The sequence below is a fragment of the Muntiacus reevesi genome, chromosome 5 (assembly GCF_963930625.1).
Source record: "Muntiacus reevesi chromosome 5, mMunRee1.1, whole genome shotgun sequence".
Lineage (NCBI taxonomy): Eukaryota > Metazoa > Chordata > Mammalia > Artiodactyla > Cervidae > Muntiacus > Muntiacus reevesi.
Genome location: NC_089253.1, coordinates 48,370,559 through 48,394,511, shown reverse-complemented (window position 1 = coordinate 48,394,511; position 23,953 = coordinate 48,370,559). Strand labels below are relative to the sequence as shown.

General features: G+C 56.9%; 1 protein-coding gene across 2 annotated transcripts; it reads right to left on the bottom strand.

Annotated features, from left to right (window-relative positions):
- Window positions 1-49: 49 nt before the first annotated feature.
- Window positions 50-23,534, bottom strand: ANO9 (anoctamin 9). Of its 2 annotated transcripts, XM_065938118.1 has the most exons (24): window positions 23,398-23,534; window positions 15,906-15,980; window positions 15,677-15,802; window positions 15,349-15,491; window positions 14,148-14,194; window positions 13,992-14,050; window positions 13,837-13,910; window positions 13,481-13,615; window positions 12,861-12,957; window positions 12,667-12,727; window positions 12,503-12,585; window positions 11,853-11,957; window positions 11,611-11,772; window positions 11,492-11,528; window positions 11,169-11,280; window positions 3,036-3,093; window positions 2,832-2,929; window positions 2,555-2,682; window positions 2,321-2,473; window positions 1,464-1,611; window positions 833-934; window positions 662-755; window positions 462-571; window positions 50-386 (listed from the first exon to the last, which is right to left on the bottom strand). In XM_065938118.1, the coding sequence occupies exons 1-24, from the start codon at window positions 23,401-23,403 to the stop codon at window positions 359-361; spliced, it is 2,241 nt and encodes a 746-aa protein (XP_065794190.1). In that variant the 5' UTR covers window positions 23,404-23,534; the 3' UTR covers window positions 50-358. The 2 variants fall into 2 exon arrangements, with proteins under 2 accessions (XP_065794190.1, XP_065794191.1); XM_065938119.1 differs by lacking the exons at window positions 50-386; window positions 462-571; window positions 662-755 and having other exon boundaries at window positions 887-1,055.
- Window positions 23,535-23,953: the final 419 nt, after the last annotated feature.

Here is a 23,953-nt window from a genome sequence, read left to right as displayed (position 1 = left end):
CAAGATCTGGGGCCCGAAGTCAGAGGGCAGCCCAGGAAAGAGCCCAGCCCCCTGCACTGTGACTGCACGGGAGCCCCTGCCGCTGCCCGCCCTCCCCCCCAGATCTAGGGGTGGCAGAGTCACTCAGAGTTCAAGTCGGGCAGTACCAAGCCTGAGACCTAACACATGGAACAGGCCTCGTAGACCATGGACGAGTGTGCAGTTCACAGGCACCCCAAACACACAGGGGCTCCCAGGGCCCCCACACGTAGCCGCGTCCTCCTAAAGCTCCCCACACACAGCCAGCCAGGCTGGGGTAGGAGGCTGTGGTGGCAGCTCCTGAGTCCTGGGTCTCCAGGCACCGCCTGCTCCGGGTCCCCTACACGTCTGTGCTCCTGGGGCTGCAGCTGGAGGCAGGAAAGGGGCTGAGTGGCCCCCCCCCCCCAGCCCTGCCCCACCCCCAGCCAGCCCAGCCTCTCCACCTCTTTTGCTCCAGTCTCTGGTACTTCTTCTTCAGGACTTCATTCTTCACAGACTGTGGGATGTCAGGCACGAACCAGGCCGCAATGAGCTTGATGCATAAGGCCACGTGCTGGGCAGAGAGGGGAGGTCAGGAGGGCTGCGCAGGGACATCAAGGGTCGGAGAGCTGGCCCACTCCAGGGCCCCTGCCTGCTGGCTCACCTCGAAGAGGATGAGGAAGGCCAGGCGGATCGCCAGGAGGAACCAGTGCTGCTCCGAGAAGTTGGAGTCCTGAGCAGAGAAATAGTCCCGGTACCTGGGGTGGGGAGCAGATGAGGTCAGGGGTCAGGAGTTCAAAGGGTGCTCACAGGGAGTGGGTGAGCTCACCCGAACCTGCACTCAGTCACATTCTCCGAGCCCTCGATTTTGGCAGGATCCTGGAAGTCTTTGGTGTAGAACACAGACAGGCTGTGGTTGACATAGCCCGTGAAGCAGCTGTGGGCAGAGGACAGGAGCTTGGTGTGGCCCCTCAGGCTTCCGGGGTGCTGGCTCGAATCCGGCCCGACGTGGTGGGGGCCGTCAGGGTGGGCCGCAGTGCAGACCCCCTCCTCCACCTCTGTATACAGGAGACAGGCCCTCGGGGAGGCTGAAGGGACTCGAAGGGGCTGGGGGAGCCTTCCTGGGAGAGACCCCTGGAGACCCAGCCCCATGCAGGGCTGGAGGAGCTGGATGAGGACAGTGCACAGACCCCACAAAGCATCTGAGTTTGGAAGGGAAGCCGTTCCCATAGCACCTGCTCAGAAGATGGCTAGCTCTGGGACATCAATGCCCTCCTGGGGTCCCAGTCCGCACTCCCAAGCTCCACCCACGGTCTGCAGGTCAGCACAGGGCAGGGGCAGACCACCCCAGGAGAAACTGGTAGCATCGAGCCCTGCCCCGGGCTCCCCTGGGGTGGGGCCAGTTTCCCAGGGGCCTCTGGACAGTTTGAGACTCCCCCAGGGGCTGTGTGGCAGCATCCCCTTACTCGACTTCAGACTGGGCCCCGCTCCGGCAGGGGCCGTAGCGGTATTTGTACACCACGCGGGGGATGAACTCGGACGTGAAGGCGATGACCATCCCATTGGCGATGACTGCCAGCACACCGATGATCTCCAGCACCTGCAGCCAGGTCCCTGGGCCAGAAGAGGGAGGGAGCCCCGGTCCACCTACACGCCTCCTCCCCCGGCCCCACTGATGCCCCAAGGCTCGGAGCCCAGATGGCCAAGGGCGTCGTCACACTTATGCCTGTGGCGACTGCCAGGCCCCTGATGAGGACAGTCTTGGCCAAGGCCAGCGGAGGGCAAACACCCCTCTCCTGCACCCCACTTCTTGACATGGACAGGGAGGGGTCAAGTCTCTATCCCCCATGTTATGCCTGAACCTTTCAGCTGCCCCAGGCCTGCTCTGCCTCCTAGGTCCCCCTACCCCCTCACAGGGCAGGGGCAGACTCCCGGACTGGTCACGGGATGGTGGCCTTCCTCCCAGGTCTCTCTCCTGCTGCCCTGCCAGTACTCCATCTCCTTGCTTCATCCCTGACCCCGTCCGCCCCGGCAAGGCCAGCCGAGGTGACCCAGGTCCCTGCCCCAGCTTCCTGCTCTGAGAGTCCAGCCTTTTTGCACCAGCTTCCCATTGACTCTGGCCCTTCAACCCGACTCGGGGGGCAGTAGGGGGCATGCCAGTCCCTCCTCTTCCTGGGGCCTGGGCTCAACCCCCAACCCAGGCAGACCCTGGGAAGGGCTGGGGGCCGCCGGGGGTGAGGGCCCCTCTTGCCCCCCAAGGCTTAGAGCCGGGGTTTCAGGGAGATCGGCGAGCTGGCCGCCCCGCCCCCGGCCGGCCCCTGACCAATGTCCTTGGCCTTGCGTGGCACCAGGCGCCGCTGCAGCCGGACCATCTTGATGGCGTCCAGGCGGATCTCCACGAGGTTGCTGAAGAGGGCGAGCAGCGGGGCAAGCGGGAAGGCGGCCACGAAGATGGTGGTGAAGCCATACTGGATCACTGCGGGTGGGGGCGGTCAGCCTGCACTTCCCCACCGAGCCCCTCTGCCAGCCCCTGGGCCCCCAGCCCCGCGCTGCGCACTCATCTCCATGAACTCATCGAACAGGCTGAAGGTGTAGACCGGATTCAGGCGGTAGTTGCGCTGCCAGTGGCCCAGTTCGGGGTCCTGAGACAGGGCCCGCAAAGAGCGATACTTGTGCGCCAGCCACCTAGAGGCATGAGAACCAGGTGGGAAATGGGGAGAAGCCTGGGAGCAGGGGGCCCCGGGTGGGGTGGGGGGGGTCCTGCGGTGGGCGGCACCCTGTGCGTGCAGGACTCCCTGCGGTGGGCGGTGCCCCGGGAGGGGGGGCGTCCTCACGGTCTCAGATACTCCATGCAGTTGCTGAGCGTTTGCTTCAGACCCATGATGATGGCCATCTGCACGAACAGGTCCATCATGCAGCCGCTGAGGTGGCACTGCAGGGACAAGGGTGGGAGGTGCGCACGGGCAGGGGGCACTGGGAGAGGCCAGGAACGAGGGCAGTTCGGGAAGAGGGCAGTAGGGCACCCGGGACAGGCTGACCTCCTCTAGCTTCCACAGCCCTGCCAGGCGCACCGTCTTCCCGGGGTGTCCATTGATCCTGTGAAGGACAGCCAGGCTGAGGGAGGCGGCAGGACAAGAGTGGGGATCGGGGCGCTGTGGGCCCTGAAGGGGAAGGAAGCAGACTTGCCCCACAGGTGAGCCGCGGCCGGATGTGAGCCTCATGCCCAGACACGCCTGTGGGCACATGCTCCACACACAAACCACTAGACCATCAGTTACGACTTAAATCAAATCCCTTACGATTATACAGTGGAAGTGACAGATTCGAGGGATTAGATCTGACAGACACAGTACCTAAAGAACTGTGGACGGAGGTTTGTGACATTGTACAGGAGGCAGTGATCAAGACCATCCCCAAGAAAAAGAAATGCAAAAAGGCAAAATGGTTGTCTGAAGAGGCCTTAAAAATAGCTGAGAAAAGAGAAGCGAAAGGCAAAGGGGAAAAGGAGAGACATTCCCATCTGAATGCAGAGTTCCAAAGAATAGCAAGGAGAGATAAGAAAGCCTCCCCCAGTGATCAATGCAAAGAAATAGAGGAAAACAATAGAATGGGAAAGACTAGATCTCTTCAAGAAAATAAGAGATACTAAGGGAACATCTCATACAAAGATGGGCAAAATAAAGGACAGAAATGGTATGGACCCAACAGAAGCAGAAGATATTAAGAGGTTGCAAGAATACAGAACTGTATAAAAAAGATTTTCATGATCCAGATAATGTCATGATAGGTGATGTGATCACTCACCTAGAGCCAGACGTCCTAGAATGTAAAGTCAAGAGGGCCTTAGGGAGCATCACTACGAACAAAGCTAGTGGAGGTGATGAAATTCCAGTTGAGCTATTTCAAATCCTGAAAGATGATGCTGTGAAAGTGCTGCACTCAATATGCCAGCAAACTGGGAAAACTCAGCAGTGGCCACAGGACTCGAAAAGGTCAGTTTTCATTCCAATCAAAGAAAGGCAATGCCAAAGAATGCTCAAACTACCGCACAACTGCATTCATCTCACATGCTAGCAGAGGAATGCTCAAAATTCTCCAAGCCAGGCTTCAACAATACATGAACCGTGAACTTCCAGATGTTTAAGCTGGATTTAGAAAAGACAGAGGAACCAGAGATCAAATTGCAAACATCTGTTGGACCATAAAAAAAGCAAGAGAGTTCCAGAAAAACATATAATTCTACTTAGAAAAACATCTACTTCTACTTTATTGACTACACCAAAGACTTTTGACTGTGTGGATCACAACAAACTGGAAAATTGAAGAGATGGGAATAACAGACCACTTGACCTGTCTCCTAAGAAATCTGTAGGCAGGTCAAGAAGCAACAGTTAGAACTGGACATGGAACAACAGACTGGTTCCAAACTGGGAAAGGAGTATGTCAAGGCTATATATTGTCACCCTGCTTATTTAACTTAAATGCAGAGTACATCAAGCAAAATGCTGGGCTGGATGAAGCACAAGGTGGAGTCAAGATTGCCGGGAGAAATATCAATAACTTCAAATATGCAGATGACACAGAAAGTGAAGAACTATGGCAGAAAGAACTTATGGCATAAAGCAAAGAAGAAATAAAGAGCCTCTTGATGAAAGTGAAAGAGGAGAGTGAAAAAGTAGGCTTAAAACTCAACATTCAGAAAACTAAGATCATGGCATCTGGTCCCATCACTTCATGGCAAATATATGGGGAAACAATGGAAACAGTGACAGACTTTATTTTGGGGGGCTCCAAAATCACTGCAGACGATGACTGCAGGCATGAAATTAAAAGATGCTTGCTCCTTGGAAGAAAGGCTATGACCAATCTAGACATCATATTAAAAAGCAGAGACATTACTTTGCTGACAAAGGTCCGTCTAGTCAAAGCTATGGTTTTTCCAATTGTCATGTATGGATGTAAGAGTTGGACTATAAAGAAAGCTGAACGCTGAAAAATTGATGCTTTTGAACTGTGGTGTTGGAGAAGACTCCTGAGAGTCCCTTGGACTGCAAGGAGATCCAATCAGTCAATGCTAAAGGAAATCAGTCCTGAATATTCATTGGAAGGACTGATACTGAAGCTGAGACTCCAATACTCTGGCCACCTGATGCGAAGAGCTGACTCATTAGAAAAGAAAATGATGTTGGGAAATACTGAGGGCAGGAGGAGAAGGGGGCAACAGAGGATGAGATGCTTGGGTGGCACCACCGACTTGACGGGCATGCGTTAGAGCAAGCTCTGGAGGTTGGTGATGGACAGGGAAGCCTGGTGTGCTGCAGTCCGTGGGGTCACTGAGAGTCGGACACAACTGACTGAACTGAGAGTAGAGTTCACATGACAGCTGAAGACCATCAAAACAAGACTCGGGTAGAGAAGCCTTGTTCTCTGATAGAAAAAATTAGGATTGTATGCTTGAGAGACAGAATGACAGGCCCCCAAGGGCATCCACATCATGATTCCTGGCATATGTTATATGACACGGCAGCATTAAGGTTGCCAATCAGCTGACCTTAAAATGGACAGAGAATCCTGGATTATCTAGGTGTGCCTGTTTTAATCACCAGAGTCCTTAAACGAGGAAGGAGGAGAGACAGAGACGTGACAAAATGAAAGGGACTCAGTCTGACACCACTGGCTCTGCAGACACAGGAGGGAGGGACCAGGAGCCATGGGATCCAGGCAGCCTCTAGAAGCTGAAAACAACAACAGTATGGATTCTCCCCGAGGGCCTCCAGACAGAACGCAGCCCTGCTGACACCTTGATTTTAGTCCAGCAAGACTCTTCTTGGACTCGGCCTCTAGAACTGAACATACTGTGCATAGTTTAAAGCCACTACGTTTTGGTAAAAGAAAATTAATACAGTGGGTATGTCAGTTCTCCCTAAAAGAATGTCTAATTTCCCTGCAACCCGAAGGTAAGTCCCACAGGATTTTGATGGAGTTTGACAAAAACTAAAGTTCACCTAGAAGAATAAACATGTAAATAACTACAAAAAAGAAAATTAATGCAAGTCCTATCTGATAGTAAAGCGTAACACAGTAATAATTACACAGTAAGATACTAGACTAAAATGATCAGAATTCACAGAAAGACCAAAACATTCAAGTGAATGATGGGACTTGGCATGTGCAGAAGGTGGTGGTGGTGACGAACAGTCAGCAGCTGGTTTGGGGACAGCTGGCTGTCACTTGGAAACAAAACAAGCTTCCCTCCGGTGCCCCTTGCAGCAGAACCAGTTCTTGTGGATCAAAGATCTGAGTGTCTGAAAATGTTGACACCATAAGCATAAACGAAATCACAGCTAGACACATTTTTAATTTTGAGGAAGGGGAGGCCTTTTTGAGCATGGCATGAGAAACAGGAACTGTGAAGAAACGTACTGATAAACCTCATAACAAAGAAGGAACTGCCTTCAGAGGAACACGAGAGATTGCCTAGGCTTTTGCCTCCTCACCCAGAAGCGCAGCGTGCACGCTACGGTGCACAGGAGGAATCAGAATCGGGCCTCGTCTGCTCCTCCGTCTGCTGACTGTGTGACCCTGGGAGTTTCTCAGCTTCTCCGTCAACCCATCTGGCGGAGATGGGGTTTAGAGTCCCTACCCCACAGGGCTGTTGTGCAGACTAGAGTTGACTAACATGACTTAGGATAGTGTGTGAGTGTCTGTGACGTGAGCTGTTGTTATAAAGACATATCCCATCCTGCCAGGGAAAATCAGCGGAGTCCTTTGTTATCCAAAGTCAGTGGAGGGTTGCAAATCTTCAGTCATGAAGAAAAGCAACAGAGAAAGACTGTGGCAAAGGAACAGGATCGACACTTTAGGAAATGAGATGAGGAAAGGAAACGGGATTTCTCTGGTGGCCCAGCGGCTAGGACTCCGAGCCCCCAGTCCCGGGGCCCCAGGCTTAATCCCTGGTCAGGGTACTAGATCCCATAGGTCGCAATGAAGACGTGGTGCGGCCAAACAAATATTTAAAAGAAAAAAACTGAAGGGGAGAAAAGAACACTGATATCTTCAAGAAAGTACTGTATCTATGGAAATAAGGACACTATAAGGATAACAAAGGACCAAAAATCTCTTGAAAATTAGGACTTTCTGTTAAAATTCTTAAACTTAAAATAAAACAACAGAAGGCAAAAAAAGACAAAGTGAAAGAACTCTCTCCAGATCTGGAGTGTAGAGACAGAGAGATGGACTATAGGAGAGAAAAAGATAAGAAGCACAGAGGACCAGGAGTCGCATAAAGAGAAAGCAAGGGGAAATGTTTTTAAAAACCTGTGGTTAAAAAGAAAAAAATTTCATGCACTTAAGCAGGACATGGTTTTTTCATTGGAAGGTGCCAACAGTTGCCCAGCACAGTGCATGAAGAAAAGACTCACCCCGAGGCTGTCCCCCTGTTTCAAGAGAAGGTCCTAACTTTAAACAGAAGATCCCTCTTCCAGAGGGAAAAAAATCTAGGTCAACTAGGAAAAAACAAAAATCAGATTTTCTGCATACTTCTCATCAATTTTGCAAGTTCAAAGACAATGGAGTTCTAGAAGGAAAACTGTGTCAAAGTTAGATTTCTCACCCGGCCATGTCAATCATGTGCCAGGGCAGAACATGACACCTTGAGGCAAAAGAATTCAGAAAATTTACCTCTCCAATATACTTTCTCAGAATAAATGAAAGCAAAAATCAAAAAGGAGGCAGCTTAGGAATCAGGAAATGATGGTCCTAACCCAGGAAAGCAGCAACGGAAGTCCCAAGAAGACAGATATACAGGAGGCTCAGAGAGCAACCAGCCCAGTGTGCATATCATCTGAGCGTTTTCATAATCTCAAGATCAAATGGGTTCTTTTGACGTTATTCGTTTCCTAAAATCATGGCATATTTTACTTTGCTTCTTATTTGACCATTTCTTTGTCGTACAGCTCTTTATTTTTCCTGTTGTTTCCAGCTGCCTTTCCCCCCTTGCGTGTCTTTATCGTATCAAGGTTATCTAGCCCCTCTATGGCAAACTGTTAGTTGCACGGAGTCCCTTTCTCCACAGGGCCCTCCTTGGGAGCCCTGCTTTCTCCAACAGTTTATAGAAAAGGAAATTTAATGACCAATAAATATCTGGGAAGAAGCTGGATTCTCACGAATAGGTTTTAATAAGGCACCTTAAAAGGTGAGAAGCCTTTGTTCATCAGACCAACAGAGGTGTGCACACACACACAGTGTGTCTTTGTGAGTCACCACAGCGCTTCTGGAGGTTGCTTTAACAATGCTCACCTCCACGTAAATGTGCACTCCCAACTTTCAACTGAAATGGCTGGCTGCCGACACCCACGGCTGGGCATCACCTCAGAGCTGGGAGGGAGCTGGAGAGGCCTGCAGCCCACTCAACACATCCTGCTGGATCGAACCTGCGGGGCTGACGTCCAAACAGCGGGCAGCCCTGCCTCGCCCAGAGCACCCAGGACTTGGGCCCCTCTGGTGGGCCAGAGGCACCCACTGGACGGGACGCCCCTCTGGTGGGCCAGGAGCACCCGCTGGATGGGACGCCCCTCTGGTGGGCTGGGGGCACCCGCTGAATGGGATGCAGGCCCAGCTGAACCCCTGGGCCTCCTATCTGACCTCTAATCCCCCCACACAAGCAAAAAGACAGAGACACTTCCAGGGGGTTGAACAACCAAAGACTCAGATCTCAGGGCTGAGTCAATGGACACCGAGACCCCACACTGTCCCTCCCCAGCTGGGCTCCCAGCATGCCAAGGGCATCCTCCTTCCTCCAGGCAGGACACCAGGGATTCCCCTTCAAGAACTGAAGGGGTAAGAGGCCCCACCAGGAGATACGTGGTCCAGAGCACACTGGCACATGCCTTTCTCAATTAAAGACATGTGTCCAAGAAAAAAAGACATCTAAGGAAGGTCTCTAACACCAGAATCAGAGAGCAATCAACAAAAGAGCATAAAACACTTGGAAGGAACAGAAGCAATGCCAGAGTAGAAGAGGCCACATTCTCAGACAAGAAAAACCCTGGTTTCCAGGTAACATGAAGAGGAGGCTGTAAAGAACCTGAAACATCAAAAGGAGTGCTCTGAAATTAAGAACATAAGCAGAAGTAATGCATTCAACAGAAAAATTCTGAGAAACTGGGACAAGAATGGAAGGAAAATGCAAAGAAAATTCGGTGATCAAATCAAAAGATCCAATTTCCAAACAAAAAGAACTTCCCAGATGAGAAGAGAGGGAACCAAAGGAGGGGGCTATCAGACACATCAGAAAATCACTAAAACGGAAAGGACCCGAGGATCCAGGCCCAGCGAGCACGCAGTAATTTCTTTCCACTTGACCAGCATGGATTCTGCATACCTGGCCAGCGCGGGGGTTGCGGGCTATGGAGGGAGACAGGGCAGGGAAGGGAGCAAGGCAAGCGTGGGGTTTGAGGGACCAGGGTTCTGGGTCCAGTGAGCTTTAGGGGCCAGGAGAAGGGCAGAGGTCAGTGGCCAGAGGCGGCCCGGGTGTCGGGGGGAGGCATGAGCTGGGGAGAACTGGAAATTGGGCACGAGGAGGACTTTTGAAAGGAATACGAGGGCATGTTTGTGTGATGTGGAAATCATCCAGCAGAGACAGAAACACTGGTATGTGACAGGGAGAGGTGTGAATTACTGAAGCAACGCTGAATGAAAAGGAACCACCAAGTCACACTGCTAAGAAGTTTCCAGAGATGGAGGATCGTGAGAAGACGCAGAGTCAGAATCACGTTGATGTCAGGTCTGTGGAACAGAACACTGGAAGCCAAAAAAGCTATCCCTCAAGTCTGAGGAAAACCACATCCAACTTAGCATCCTGTCTCTAGCAGGCGGTCAGTCAGGTCCTCAATAAAGAGGAACTCAGCACAGATGATCTCCAGCGTAACCTTTCTCAGGAAGCCACTGGAAAACTCGGGGTCCCACCTGGCAGAGAGGGATGGGCTCACCAGGATGGGAAGGCCAAGCAGAGCCCGAAGACAGGGGGACAGATGCTGGGAAGGCCTCTCCAAGGACCTCACCAAGTCTTTGAACGAACTGGGAGGGGTTTTCTGTTTTTAAAGTTCCGCTAGAGAGTCTGGAGTTAATGAGTCTGAGCAAACTCCAGGAGGTGGTGAAGGACAGGGAGGCTGGCGCACTGCAGGCCATGCAGTCGCAGAGTCAGACATGACAGCAGCTGAACAACAACAATACAACTTACAAATTTGAGCAAACAGAGAGAACACATGGAGCAAGTGTTTTCTTCCGAAAAGATAAGAAAATGTCTGTGAAAAAAAAAAAGAAAATGTCTGTGGATTGAATCAAAAAAGTTAACTTCACTAATTTGGACGGTGAGGGGAAGTGTGTGCATGTGCCTGGTATATGAGATGCCCATTGCCACTTTACTTACAAAGCTCAAAACTGGAATTAACCCAAATGTCCACCAACTGAAGTGCTTAAATAAATTCAAGGACATCTCTCAAAGGAATGCTCATGTATGGTTTTAAAAACAAAGCCTCACCACCCTTGCAGACGTGGAAGATATCTATTGTATGTTTTCAGGGTAAGGCAGAGAGGATAACTTACATGAGAAACCACTTATGTCATTAGGTATATCTGGGACTTCCCTGGTGGCCCAGTGGTTGAGAATCTGCCTGCCAATGCAGGGGACACAGTTTCAATCCCTGGTCCAGGAAGATTCCACACGCCGCCACAGGACAACGAAGCTGGGGCACCGCAACTACTGAAGCCAGCAGACCGACAGCCCGCGAGACACAGGTACTAGAGCCCGTGTGCCTGGAGCCCACCCTTTGCAACAGGAGCCACGGCAAGGAGAAGCCCTCACACCGCAACTAGAGAGCAGCCCCAGATCACCACAGGTGCACAGCAACAAAGACACAGCACAGCCAAAGCAAGTACATAGAAACTTTGAAACAGGTGTATCTGTGTGTGCTTCAGTGTGTACGAATATCTGGGGAGACGGGACGTGAGCTGGACAGGTGGGATGTGTGCCTCCGTCACATGTTTCTGTGTTAGGTTTCCACGTGTTCTGAGCATGATTTGTTTTAAAAATTAAAAAGAACATGTGTTTCCATTTTCAAGGTGGGGAGAAATAAGTTAGAGGGAGGCATGTGAGAGCCAGTGGCCCCTACCTGCCCAGGATGAAGGCGATGTAGATAAGGGAGGAGAAGTGAGCAAAAAACTGCAGAGTGAAGAACTTGATAGTGAACTTGCTCTCTCGCTCTGAGAAGGTCCTGGGTTTCTCTGGAATGAGATGTGGGGCCATCCTTCCCCTATCTCTCACCCCAGTGACAGCCCACGCCCAGCCTGTCCATATCCTGAAAACTCAGGGTCACCTGGGAAACTCACCTGTCCCCCAGGCAGGATGCCCTGGCCTCTCATGGGCCCCACTTCCCCACCCCAGGGTTCCAAGACCCCCACCCTGAATCCTCCCTCTGAGAAGCTCTCCTCTCACCAAAGTCACAAAGCTTCAGGGCCACATATTTGTTGATCTGCGGAGGGGAGACAGGGCTCACCCTGGACCTGGGCAGAGCCCCAGCCTGCCCCCGCGCCCTCCTCTGCCCCGACCCCTACCTTGGTCATGATGAGGATGATCACATAGTGAACCAGGGCCCCGCTCACCACCACAGCTGTGGTCACCTGCTCCCCCAGGAAGGGCAAGGCCGAGTTGAACAGGGCGGCAGCTAGGACTCGGTAGACCACCAGGACGTGGGCCATGCCGATCATGAGGCAGATCTGGGGTGGAGGCAGGATAGGCGGGGCTCAGGGGGCTGCCCCAGCTGGTCTCCAGCCCAGCCGCAGGAGCCCCGGAGTACCATCAAGAGAGACAGGAGGAGGATGACGGTGCTCCGCAGGTAGGAGTGCTGGTGCAGCCGCGGCTGGTAGTCTGGGCAGCTGATGAGCCCCAGAGCCATTTCCTCCTGTGGAAGGCACCCAACTCTTCTCAGACGCCGGAATTGCCCCTGATGCGGAACCCCGTGGGGCCTGGGACGCCACCCAGACACAAGAACCCCTTGGACACTGAACCCACTCAGACACGGAACCCCTGGGATGTGGAACCCCTCAGACATGGAACCCCTTCGGACATAGGAAACTTTAAGCGGGAAGCCCTTGGACACGGAACCCCCTCAGACACAGAACCCCTTGGATACGGGAACCACTCGGACACAGAACCCCTCAGACACGGAAACCTTAGACAGGAAGCCCTCGGACATGGAACCCCCTCAGACACAGAACCCCTCGGACACGGAACCCCCTAGGACACGGGAAGCCCTCGGCCACGGAATCCCCTCAGACACGGAACCCCTCAGACATGGGAACCTTAGACAGGAAGCCCTTGAACACGGAACCTCTCAGACACAGAACCCCTCGGACACAGGAGCCTTCGACGGGAAGCTCTTGGAAACGGAACCCCTCGGACTCAGCAGCCTCTCAGGGCCCAAACCGGCCACAGGCTCAGCCTCACCTGGTCCTCGTCCCAGCCGTACAGCTCCCACCGCAAGACCACTCGGGCTCGCTCCCGCTTCCACATCTCCAGGAACACGGTGGCTGCGGCAGAAAGCAGAGGCCTCAGGGGCATGTCCCCCTTTACGTGTGGTGCTCAGCGGGCCCCAGGTCCGCGCAACTCACCCCACAGCGCCATGAAGATGGCGAACAGCACGGTGCCCTCGTTGTCGAAGAGGTGGGTGAGCTAGAGGGAGGGGCACGTGGGGCTGGGGCGGACTTCCCCCCACCCCCGGCCCAGGCCTCCCCTTCCCTGGGAGGACCTGCTGGGCCCGCCTCCCCAGGGCCAGCGGCCGCAGGGCCCCCCGCCCCGTGCAAACCTTGGCATAGGCGCAGGTGTCTGAGAGTCGCTGGAACCTGCGGTTATGGTCGCCACGAGGGCACATGTAGATGTCGTGGGCCTTGCAGATCTCCTTGCTGAGGGCGCAGGGACCGGGTTGGCGGCAGCACTTTCCTGTGGACCCTCGAGGGACCCCACCCCGACCGCCCCTTCCCTGACTCAGCCCACCCTCAGCTTCAGTCCCGCCCCTTCCCTGGCCCCGCCCCACCCTCAGTTTCAGTCCTGCCCCTGCCCTGACTCCGCCCACCCTCGGCTTCAGTCCCGCCCCTTCCCTAACCCCGCCCCACCCTCAGTTTCAGTCCCTCCCATTCTGATCCCGCCCCACCCTCGGCTTCAGTCCCGCCCCTTCCCTAACCCCGCCCCACCCTCAGTTTCAGTCCCTCCCATTCTGACCCCGCCCCACCCTCGGCTTCAGTCCCGCCCCTTCCCTGACCCCGCCCCACCCTCGGCTTCAGTCCCGCCCCTTCCCTAACCCCGCCCCACCCTCAGTTTCAGTCCCTCCCATTCTGACCCCGCCCCACCCTCGGCTTCAGTCCCGCCCCTTCCCTGGCCCCACCCCATCCCCAGCTTCAGTCCCGCCCCTTCCATGGCCCCGCCCACCTGATCTGGCTGGCTTCGAATCGGGAAAACCCGCTCAGGAAGACGATGAGGCCCACCACTGCGGCGGGCACCAGCATGTAGGTGTACCAGCCGAGCCAGGCAAAGTACAAGGCCACTTTCTCTCCAAAGTAGTCCCTGCGGGCACAGCGCCCCGTCAGGGCCACTCCCACCAGGGGTGACTGTCCACCGCCAACACCTGGGTGAAGCCCGCCATGCTGGGGGCAAGGGTGTACTGAGGGCATCTAAACGTGTGTCTAAATGGTTCGCCAGACAGCTGTCTGCTGGAGGCATGGGTGTATCTACAGAGGGGCAGCCTGCCCGCGGGGGCACGGGTGTGTCCGCGGGGGCAGTAGTACCTGATATCACTAATTGGCTGCCTTTGGAACATGCTTCTCCACCGGGCCCATTTCTTCTTTAGGTGTTCCTCCCCCTGGGCACAGGTGAGACACAGTGAGAGCTTCCTGCCTCCAGTCCTGCCCTCAGGGCCTCTCCCAGCCAGCCCACCCCTCACCTTGTGCAAGGGGAACCCGTCCTCAAAGACCCCATCCTTCACCAAATCCTGGAGCGTGTCTGGTGGTCACAGGGGTTCTCGGGTCAGAAGGGGCGGGGATGAGGCAGGACTCTGTCCCTTTCTCCCCATGCTCGCCCCTCCTGGTCCAGTCCTTACCACCCGCTGCCATCTTGCTCTTCAGGACAAAGTTGACAATTCGGATTCTAGAACACAAGAACTGGTTCAGAACGGTCCTCTGTCTGGCCGGGTTCCAGGCCCCTGTTCATCCTGACAGAGCCCCCAGACCACCAGCCAGGACTACCTGACAGAGCCCAAAATCCAGGACTCATCTGGGAGCACACCTCCTCAAATCCTCCCAGAGTCCAGCGGCACCGTGGTTGCAGGGTGGGCCTCCCTCAGGGTGGTCTCTCTAGTCCCAGGGCCCCAGTGCTCAGCCCTACAATTGGCTGTCCAGCTTCCTCCCGGATTCCCCACCTCCAATCACACCTCCCACCTGGAGCCCCAACATGTTCAGAGCACACCCTTTATGTGCACAAATAAATCCTCCTTACAGCCCTGTGAGCCATTTTGCCTACGGGAGACTGAAACTCAGGGAGGGTGAGTAACTCAGAGAGTCTGGCCAAGGCCACACAGCCAGGAGGTGGCACATCCAGGCATCTGACTAGAGAGTCCTGCTCCGCTGGAACACCTCCTATGAGGCACAGCCTCCCAAGTATCTCAGGGCCTCCCACGGCCTGCTCCTTCCAGGCCCCAGCAAGGCGCCTCTGCTCATGTATTCTCCCAAACCAGCCAGTCCTCCTGGACTCACAGGAAGCCCCCCTCCATTGCCTCATATCCCAACTCCCAGAGTGTTCTTTGCTGACCTCCCTGACTGGTCCCAGGTGAGTTCAGAGGGCTGGGGCTAGGACCAGGAAGGTGTTGGAGGTGGGGTGTGGGGATGGCAGGTGGACTGGCTTGGTGGGCTAAAGGATCAGAGTGGGGAGAAGCAGGTTCCTAGAGAGAGAGGGGAGGTGTGGGGTGCCTGGGAGGCAGGGACAGATGTCCAGAGAAGAGCATCCGGTCTGGGGAAAAGAAGTGGAGACTGAATCCAGGGAGACGACCTCAGAACCCAGGAGGGACAGCTGGGAGAGTCCTCCCGGCCTCTGCAAATGCCACCTGCCCTTTAAGGCTGGCTTCTGGTCTGTATCTGGGGACATGGTCACACGTTTTCCAGTATTACAGACATGGTAAGTAAGGCACAGACGGTTGCTCCCTGTGGCCTCTGCCCCGGGACCACACCTAGGAGCCTTGCTGCCTGTCTGGACCACCGTATAGGCGGGCCGGGTCCTCCTGGCCCCGCTGTGGGCCAGCCTCTCACCTGTTGGTGGCTCGGATGGAAGCGGGCCTGGACAGCTCCCCTCCGGGGACAGTGTCCTCGGGCTCCACAAGCCTCTGGTACCGGCCAAAGACCCCGCTGTCAGCTCGGATCCCAAAGAACTCCTTCTCCTGGTCCTCCATTGCCTGAGGGTTGGGGGCAGCATGGGACCCTCTGCTCCACCTCGGGACTCTCCCCCTTCATCCAAGGCCAACAGTCTGTCCCCTCCAACTCTGGCATGAGGCCACAGGCAACCTCCCCAGACTCCTTCCTGGGACCCACCCAGCCCCCTGTGACCGCTGCACCCAGGCAGGGCCCTCAGCCCACCCACCTTGTAGTGAAAGCCTTGGTTCTCAAGCTCTTCCAGGAACTGCTGCTGCCGCTGGACCTGCCCGGGGTTTCTCTGGGTGCGACGATCGACCACAAGGACATAGTCCCACAACTCAGGGGCCTTGGTCTAGAGGAGAGAGGCGTGGGGCCCGGGGCTGGCAACCAGGGCGGGCTGGGTGCAGGGCATGGGGGAGTGGGACCAAGCCCAGGAGGAGCTCGCGCAGGCTCACCTCACACGTATTCATGTCCATCAGCGGAAGGCTCTCACCTTCAGTCGGCACCAAGATCCGGAGACTCTCTTCTCCCTGAGGGTGAAGCGCAGACGGAACAGAGGCTGGCACTCGTTGCCACAGTAGAGCGCCTCCCAGGCTGGGTGCTCGGCATCAAAGGGGTGGTTTCCAGTGGGGCTACGTGCACACTGAGGCTGCAGCACAAGTGGCTGGCAAAGGTTCGTTTGGAAACACACAAAGAGCACCCCGAATTCAAAAGAAAAGGCAGGCAGCCCTGTGAAAATGGGCCAAAGATGCAAATGGACACTTCACAGAAGAGGAGCACTCAGAAGGTGAAAACATGGAACTCCAACGCGGAAACCGTTTGGAAAATGCAGGCTAGGTGACCAAGGAGGCACCACCATCCACCCATTTGGTAGCAAACATTTTACGGTCAGACAGTGCTAACTGTCCAGGTGTGGGATCCCCCAGCAGCCCAGTGGTTAGGACTCGGTGCTCTCACTGCCGGGGCCTGGGTTCAGTCCCTGGTCAGGTAACTGAGACCCTGCAAGCACACTGACCCAAAAAGAAAACCTGGGTGATTTATAAAAACACTGAATGTAATATAATACTGTAAATCAGCTGAAAATCATATAATATTGAAAATAAGCTATATATGTAAAAAAAAAACAAAGCCCAGGTGGCTCCGCAGGACCCCAGGCGCTGCTGTTGCATGCGCCGTGGTGCCTGAAGTTCAGAAACCTCCCAGACCGGCTCCCGCCCCAGCCACCTCTGGAGTCAGACAAAGGTGCTCGCATATTTCATGCCAAAATGGTGAAAATAATCCAAACTCATCCGTTTTCTCTCCAGGTCGCGCTAGTGCTAAAGAACCTACCTGCCAATGCAGGAGACACAGGGGGCGTGGGTTTGATTCCTGGGTTAGGAAGACCCGTTGGAAAAGGAAATGGAAACCCACTCCAGTATTCTCGTCTGGGAAATCCCATGGACAGAGGCGCCTAGGGGGCTACAGTCCATGGGGTCGAAAAGAGTCAGACATGACTGAGCGCCTAACACTCTGTCCACTTCTTATCGGCAGGCAGAGGGATGAAAACGCGGTGCTGTGACCACGTCAAGAGGAGCACGAGGGCCTCGGCTGCACTTGCGGCGCTGGGGGTCAGCGTGACACCGCACTGAGCTTCCAAAAAGTACGTCCAGGGAGAGCTGTGCCGGAGTGACTGGCATAGGGCAGACGGCCAGGACAGACAGAGGGACACAGGAAGTGGGTGGTACACAGCTTCTGAGTCTCCCTGACTCTGTTAACTGTGACCGCAGCACTAATAAGCGACATGGAGCTTCCCTGGTGGCTCAGACAGTAATCCTCCTGCAATGCAGGAAACCTGGGTTCAACCCCTGGGTCAGGAAGATCCCCTGGAGAAGGTCATGACTACCCACTCCAGTATTCGTGCCTGGGAAATCCATGGACAGAGGAGCCTAGTGGGCTATAGTCCATGGGGTGGCAAAGAGTCAGACACTACCAAGTGACTAACATTTTCAATTTCACTAACAAACAACACATGTCCTTCTATGCTCCTCCCTTCGGGGGATGAAATCCTCCCTGTTGAGGGTGGCCTGGACTCAGTGACTAACGAAGAAAGTATGAAACAGAAAACGAGTCATGTTACAGAGGAGAGACCTGGCAGAGGCGTCCAACCCAGGAGATGACGGTCCAGGTGATGGCATCAGTAGCACGTGGTCCTGAAAGTCTACAGTCCCATCTCAGCAGGAGGAGATGGCAGGGGGACTTTCACCAGAGCCCCAGCGAGCACACCCCGGAGTCAGGTGGCCAAGGATGAGGGGGACAGAGAGACCATCACAGACGGGGGGGACCGTGGAGACGCGGCAATGATGCCGTGAGGGGCCTGCATGACACACTCGGAAAAGCTGGTGACCTGAGTCCAGGCCGAGTCAGGCTGTTCACCTGCACCAGCGCCCCAGGCAACGGGCATGGCAGGCCCCTGCACTGTCTTTATGACACTTTAGGAAAACTTACAGATTTGCAAAAACCACACAAGTAGGAGTCAGGGGCTTCCCAAGTGGCACAGTGGTAAAGAATCTGCCTGCCAACGCAGGAGACGTGGGCTCCATCCCTGGGTGGGGAAGATCCCCAGGAGTAGGAAATGACAGCCCGCTCCACTACTCTTGCCTGGGAAACCCCATGGGCAGAGGAGCCTGGCGGGCTGCAATCCATGGGGCGCACAGGGTCCGAGCGACTAAGCACACACAGGAGTGGGGGAGCGGAAAGTGCTGGGACTGGCATCCAGGTGGGAGGGGTGTCGTGAGGCCTCACTGATTTCCAAAGAGCAGACAGCAGGCTCAGAGGGCTTGCCAGGGACCCTTCTCTGGAAGAGCCACTGGGCTGAAGGGAGTCGGGGACACGGGAGATGGGAGACCGGGGCAGACAGGCAGGCAGGTCATCAGGGGGCGCCCCAGGGCCGAGGCGGAGGAAAGACACCGCCTCCGGAGCCAAGAGTCCGCAGGTGCTGAGGCTGTGTGCCCTCAGGCAAGAGCCCACCTCTCCCAGCCTTGGGGGGCTTGAGGCAACGCGGGGGGCATCCTGCAACCCGGGCAAAGGGCTGGCCAGGCCATGTGCCCAGTAAGAGGGCCCCCAGCCATGTCCCCGCCGGCAGCACCCCAGGGAGCACAGGGCCCGGAGGGACAGGAAGCCCGGGGTGAGGGCCTGCGGGCACTGAGAGCTGTGTCCGCCGGAGCCCCCTGCCTTCCTCGAAGGGCCTGGTGGCTCCCCACCCCACCGTGGGCCCGCCGCCAGCCCACCACCCACTACCGCCCCTGGGCGGCCCTGCCCAGCTCACAAGCCTGCACCCACCCCTACCCCTGTGCATCGCAGCCAGCTGGGGTTCTGCGTCCTGCCCCAGCCCCTGCCCTGGGGCTCCCCCCTCTGCTCCTTCTCCTCCCCGCATTCCTGCCTCCTCCAGAAAGCCTCACTGGACTGCTCCAGCCAGTCTGCCCTTGAGGACTGCCAGAGAAAACAGAGGCCACCCATCACATTCGAATTTCAGATAAACAATAAATACCATTTAGTATAAGTATGTCCCAATTATTGCATGAGGTGGCCAAAGTATTGGAGTTTCAGCTTCAGCATCAGTCCTTCCAATGAACACCCAGGACTGATCCCCTTTAGGATGGACTGGTTGGATCTCCTTGCAGTCCAAGTGACTCTTAAGAGTCTTCTCCAACACCATAGTTCAAAAGCATCAATTTTTCGGCGCTCAGCTTTCTTTACAGTCCAACTCTCACATCCATACATGACCACTGGAAAAACCATAGACTTGACTAGATGGACCTTTGTTGGCAAAGTAATGTCTCTGCTTTTTAATATCCAGTACTTTGGCCACCTCATGCGAAGAGTTGACTCATTGGAAAAGACCCTGATGCTGGGAGGGATTGGGGGCAGGAGGAGAAGGGGACGACAGAAGTTGAGATGACTGGATGGCATCACCGACTCGATGGACATGAGTTTGAGTAAACTCTGGGAGTTGGTGATGGACAGGGAGGCCTGGGGTGCTGTGATTCATGGGGTCGAAAAGAGTAACTGAACTGAACTGAATTATTGCATGGGACATAACTTATACTAAAAAAAAAATACTGTTGTTTGTGTGAAATTCAGCTTACTGGGGTCCTGTTTTTTATTTCATTTCACTAAATCCGGAACTCGGCCCCAACTCTACACCCCCAGACACTCCCGGAACTACTGGGTCCAGAACCAGGCCTGGGTCTGCCCCCTCTCCCCTCTGTCTCAGCCACAAAACGGCCGGCTCTGGGGCACGGGATGCCAGGGTCTTCGTGCCCCGGTGCAGCCCCCGCTCAGCCCTCTGCCCTGCTTTCCTGGGGAGCTCTCACCTCCCTCCACAGGCCTGCCCCCTTCTGCCCCAGCTCCAATCCTGTACCGCCCCAGCCCTCGAACCACAGTGGGGTCGGGGCCAGAGGAGAAAGCCGCGTCCTCGGGCTGGTCGGTGCGTGCGCGTGCACTCTAGCCTGAGGCGCCTGTCTCAGCGAAGGGAGTCAGGTCTCATGTAGATGGGGCCAAGGGACACTGGTGCATTTCTGTCACCAGCAGCCAGTTCTGTGACTTGCCCACTGTAGGAGCAAAGCGTCATGTCGGACAAATTTGTGAGTGAAATGGGTCCTCACGTACTCAACCTCAGACCCAGGAGGAGGGCTATGCTTGCTGGGCTGGGACCCCCTGCGGGATGACACTTTGAGGGTCCCTCGCTGACAGGCACACAGAGGCTGAAAATAGAGGCTCCCTCACATGAGCCTGAGGCTGAAGAGTGGGCAGAACCAGCAGCAGGAAGACGGGGTCCCAGCTGGGGAGACGGGACGGGGCGGGGAGATGGAACTCCAGGGTGGAGAGATCGGGTCCCCAGGGTGGGAAGATGGGGTACCTGGGTGGGGAGATGGGGTCCCCGGGTGGGGAGGGACGGCACAGGGGTTCAGACAGGAGGAGGGAGCCTGGGGAGGACCACCCCCAAGGGGCTCCCTGAGGCAGTGGCGGGAGGCTAACCCTCAAGTGGCCCCAGAAATGAGGCTGGGGCAGCTCTTTCCCCAGAGACATCACATGACTTTGGGGCATTACCCAGAGCCTCTTGGAAAAGGGGAGTCAGCCTTCCCTGGAGGCTGCTGTGTGACCTGGACCAGAGGGGTCCCACAGGCACTGACCCCCATCACTGGGACACAGCCCCACCCCAGTCATGACCTGGTTCCCCCTGGGAAAGGGCCGGCAGGCACAGGAGCAGCCAGGCCTAAGTCCCCGGCCCCGTCCTGTCGAGCCACCCCGCTCTTGACGTCTGAAAGGCTGGTGCCCACACACTCTGTGCCCAGCGGCCCCATCCCCAAGCCACCTGCCTGGGCCCCAGGCTCCAGGCTCAGGCTGTCCATTGCCCGCCTGTCCTCCAGGGACAGAGGCCTTCACAGATTAGAACCAGCTTCCCCTGAAGTCACCTCCACCTCCAGCCAACCAGATTGCTTGGTGCACCTGAGGCGAGGTATCTGGGGGTTCCCCGTCCACCAGGCCCCACCTCCAGGAAGCCACGTGTGCATCAGGCTCCCAGACTCCAGGCAGGATCAGAGGCTCCCCGGGCCCACTTGGCCTTGGGGGACCCAGCCCCACCTCATGCAGGTCCCCAGCAAGTCTGTGCACAGGGACGGGGAGGTTCCAGGCACCCGGCTCTCCGTTGTCTTCCGTGGGGCTCCCAGCCCCAACTCCCTGCAGGCCATGCACCCAGTGGGCCAGGCCCAGGACCGAGTCCAGGCCAGAGCCCCAGTCAACCCACCCACTGCCTGCTTGACTTCTTTAGAGGCTGCAGCTCCCCGGGAGACCAGACCAGGCGTGGGGGCCAGGCCTGGGGATCCACACTCTGTCTGTCCATCCCCAGGCAGCTTGCAGGTCCCCGGCAGGGCACAGGGACTGCTGTGCAGGTGTGCCTGCCCTTCAGCTCCCGACCCTGCTGGCCGGGCAGTCTACCTGGAGCACACGACGTCATCCCAGCTGCACGCAGCAGGCAGGGGCCTCCCCCCACCATCTATGGCCCGCCTCAGGCTTAGGGTCACACCACAGCCCAGCCAGCACTCCACGCCCCCCTGGCTAGGCCCTACCAGCCTAAGAGGTGGTTTCATCACCCAGCAAAGGGACCGCCCACCCCCACCACCAAGCTCAGATATGGAGAGGCCTGCCCACACTTGCAATCCCCCACCTGGCTCTGTTTCCTCATCTTTGGGGGGGCCACACCATGAAACATGTAGGATCTCATCTCTCTGACCAGGGATCAAACCAGTGCACCCTGCAGTAGGAGCGCCAAGGCCTAACCACCGGGCCACCAGGGACATCCCGGCTTCCTTCTGTCCTCTGCCTCCCTCCTCCCTTGGGCCCCTCCTTCCCACCATGCCTCCCACTGTCCATCCATCTCATTTGTCAGATCACATGTCTGTCTGGTCATCCACCCCAGAGGCAGCCTGCTGTGTGTGCAGCCCTCACGGGCAGTGCCCGGCGTGAGTGGACATGGGCCTGGAGAGGCAGGTACCTGCTTGGCAGGGGAGGGAGCCCAGAGCTTGCCCTGGTAGTGTGGACAGGGCCTGAGGGGCAGCACACAGCTGATGTCTAAGGACCTGCTAGAGACTCAGGGGCTTGATAGCATAGAGCCTCGGTACTCAGCACTTCAGCTCTGCAGAAGTATAAAGGGCAAGAGGGCAGCTGCCAGGAGGTGAGACCGGGAGTTAGCAGAAGCTAGACCATAGGGCTTCTGAACTGTGGTGTTGGAGAAGGCTCCTGAGAGTCCCTTGGACTGCAAGGAAATCCAACCAGTCATTCCTAAAGGAAAGCAGTCCTGAATATTCATTGGAAGGACTGATGCTGAAGCTGAAACTCCAAGCCTTTGGCCAGCTGATGCGAAGAACTGACTCATTGGAAAAGACCTTGATGTTGGGAAAGATTGAAGGTGGGAGGGGAAGGGGACGACATAAGTTGAGATGGTTGGATGGCATCACAGACTCAATGGACATGAGTTTGAGCAAGCTCCGGGAGTTGGTGATGGACAAGGAGGTCTGGCGTGCTGCAGTCCATGGGGTCGCAGAGAGTTGTACACGACTGAGCCGCTGATCTGAACTGAGACTAGAGGGCTGCTAGGACTGCAGCTGGCGCCGGGGGTGGGGGGTGGGGAATGGAAGGGACCTGGGCAGGAGAAGGGGATGCTCAGATCCGGCTGCAGCGGAGCTCTCTGCTGTCTGTGTCCATCTTTGCCCAAAGGCTGATATTCTTGCCTTAGCTCCCTCTCCACCCCTCAACCCCATCCCCAGGCCCCCGTCCTCCCCCCAGCACAGGGCTGGCCTGGGAACCAGCCTCAGCTGCCAAGGCTCCACAGCCCTGGAACGGCGGAGGCGGAGTGCGAGGCCGCCTGCCTGGCCCACACCTGGGAGCGCCCGGAGGAGGGCGACGGGGAGGCGGGTTTCGCTCTCCACCTCAGCTCGGGTCTCCTCCCGGCCACCCACGGCTGCCCGGGCCTCGAGACCTCGTGCCTGGCGGAGGAAAGAGAGGAAGTCCTCCCGGGCGCTCTCCTGCTCTGCCCCCAGAATCCGAATCCAGCAGCCTTCAGAGACTCCCACCCCGGCCCAGGCAGAACCCCCAGGGAGCGGAGGGCCCTGCCGGCCACCCCGGGTCTCCCCAGCCCCTGCCCGCCGGACAGAGCCGCGGGCTCTGGGGTCAGAGCCTGGGGTCAGCCTCCAGGCACAGCGCCCGGGGGTGGCCACGCCCGCCACCTGACCCCGCTCTTCCCCGGGCTCCCGGCGCAGGAGGCAAGCCCCTTCTTCCGTCCTGCCCCAGTCCCGAGGGGGCGGGGGGACACGAGCCCCTACCGACCCCTCCCGCTCTGCAGGAGCCGGGGGCGGGGGCAGGAGGCAGGGGCCTGCCGGCCCTGGCGGGCGTGGCCTCACGCGGACTCACCCGCATGCCGGCGGTCGCGCTGGGCTCGGGGTCGGAGGGGCCTGAGCTGCGGCAGCCCCAGCGCCGCAGGGAACCCGAGTGCGACCTGGAGCTCGCCCAGCGGTCCTACCTGACTTCCGCGTGGGACTCACCCCGCCCTCCTGCCCGCCCTCCTCGTCCTCGGGTCCCTGTGCCGCCGTCGGGAGCGGCCCGCGCCCGCCGGCCGGAGGGCACACCCCTCCCCCAGGCCCCGGGGCAGGTGCACCTTCCGGGGCCTCCGGCGCCCGCCGGGGCTCTCAGCTCCCCGGCAGAGGGGCGTTCCCCTGCCGTGAGGGTCACATCGGCGTCCTTTAGGGGGAGGGGAGCGCCTCCCATAACCCCGCTCCCTGCTCCTGCCTGAACGCACCGTCCCCAGGCCCCTCTGGGGCACCAAGCCTCCCACCGTTTCAAGTCTCGGGTCGAGTCCCTTGGAGGAGAAACTGGGGCCCGGATGAGGGAAGATGAGACACAGACCCCAGAAAGGAAAAGTCTGCTCCACCCAGAATCCCTGCTCTGCGCACCCCAGCTCAGTGAGGGG

Coding starts and splice junctions, on each gene's coding strand:
- ANO9 (XM_065938118.1), bottom strand. Junction 14,051..14,147: donor GAGCAAGATGGCAGCGGGTG/GTAAGGACTGGA, acceptor TGTGACCACCAG/ACACGCTCCAGGATTTGGTG. Junction 387..461: donor CAGAGACTGGAGCAAAAGAG/GTGGAGAGGCTG, acceptor TCCTGCCTCCAG/CTGCAGCCCCAGGAGCACAG.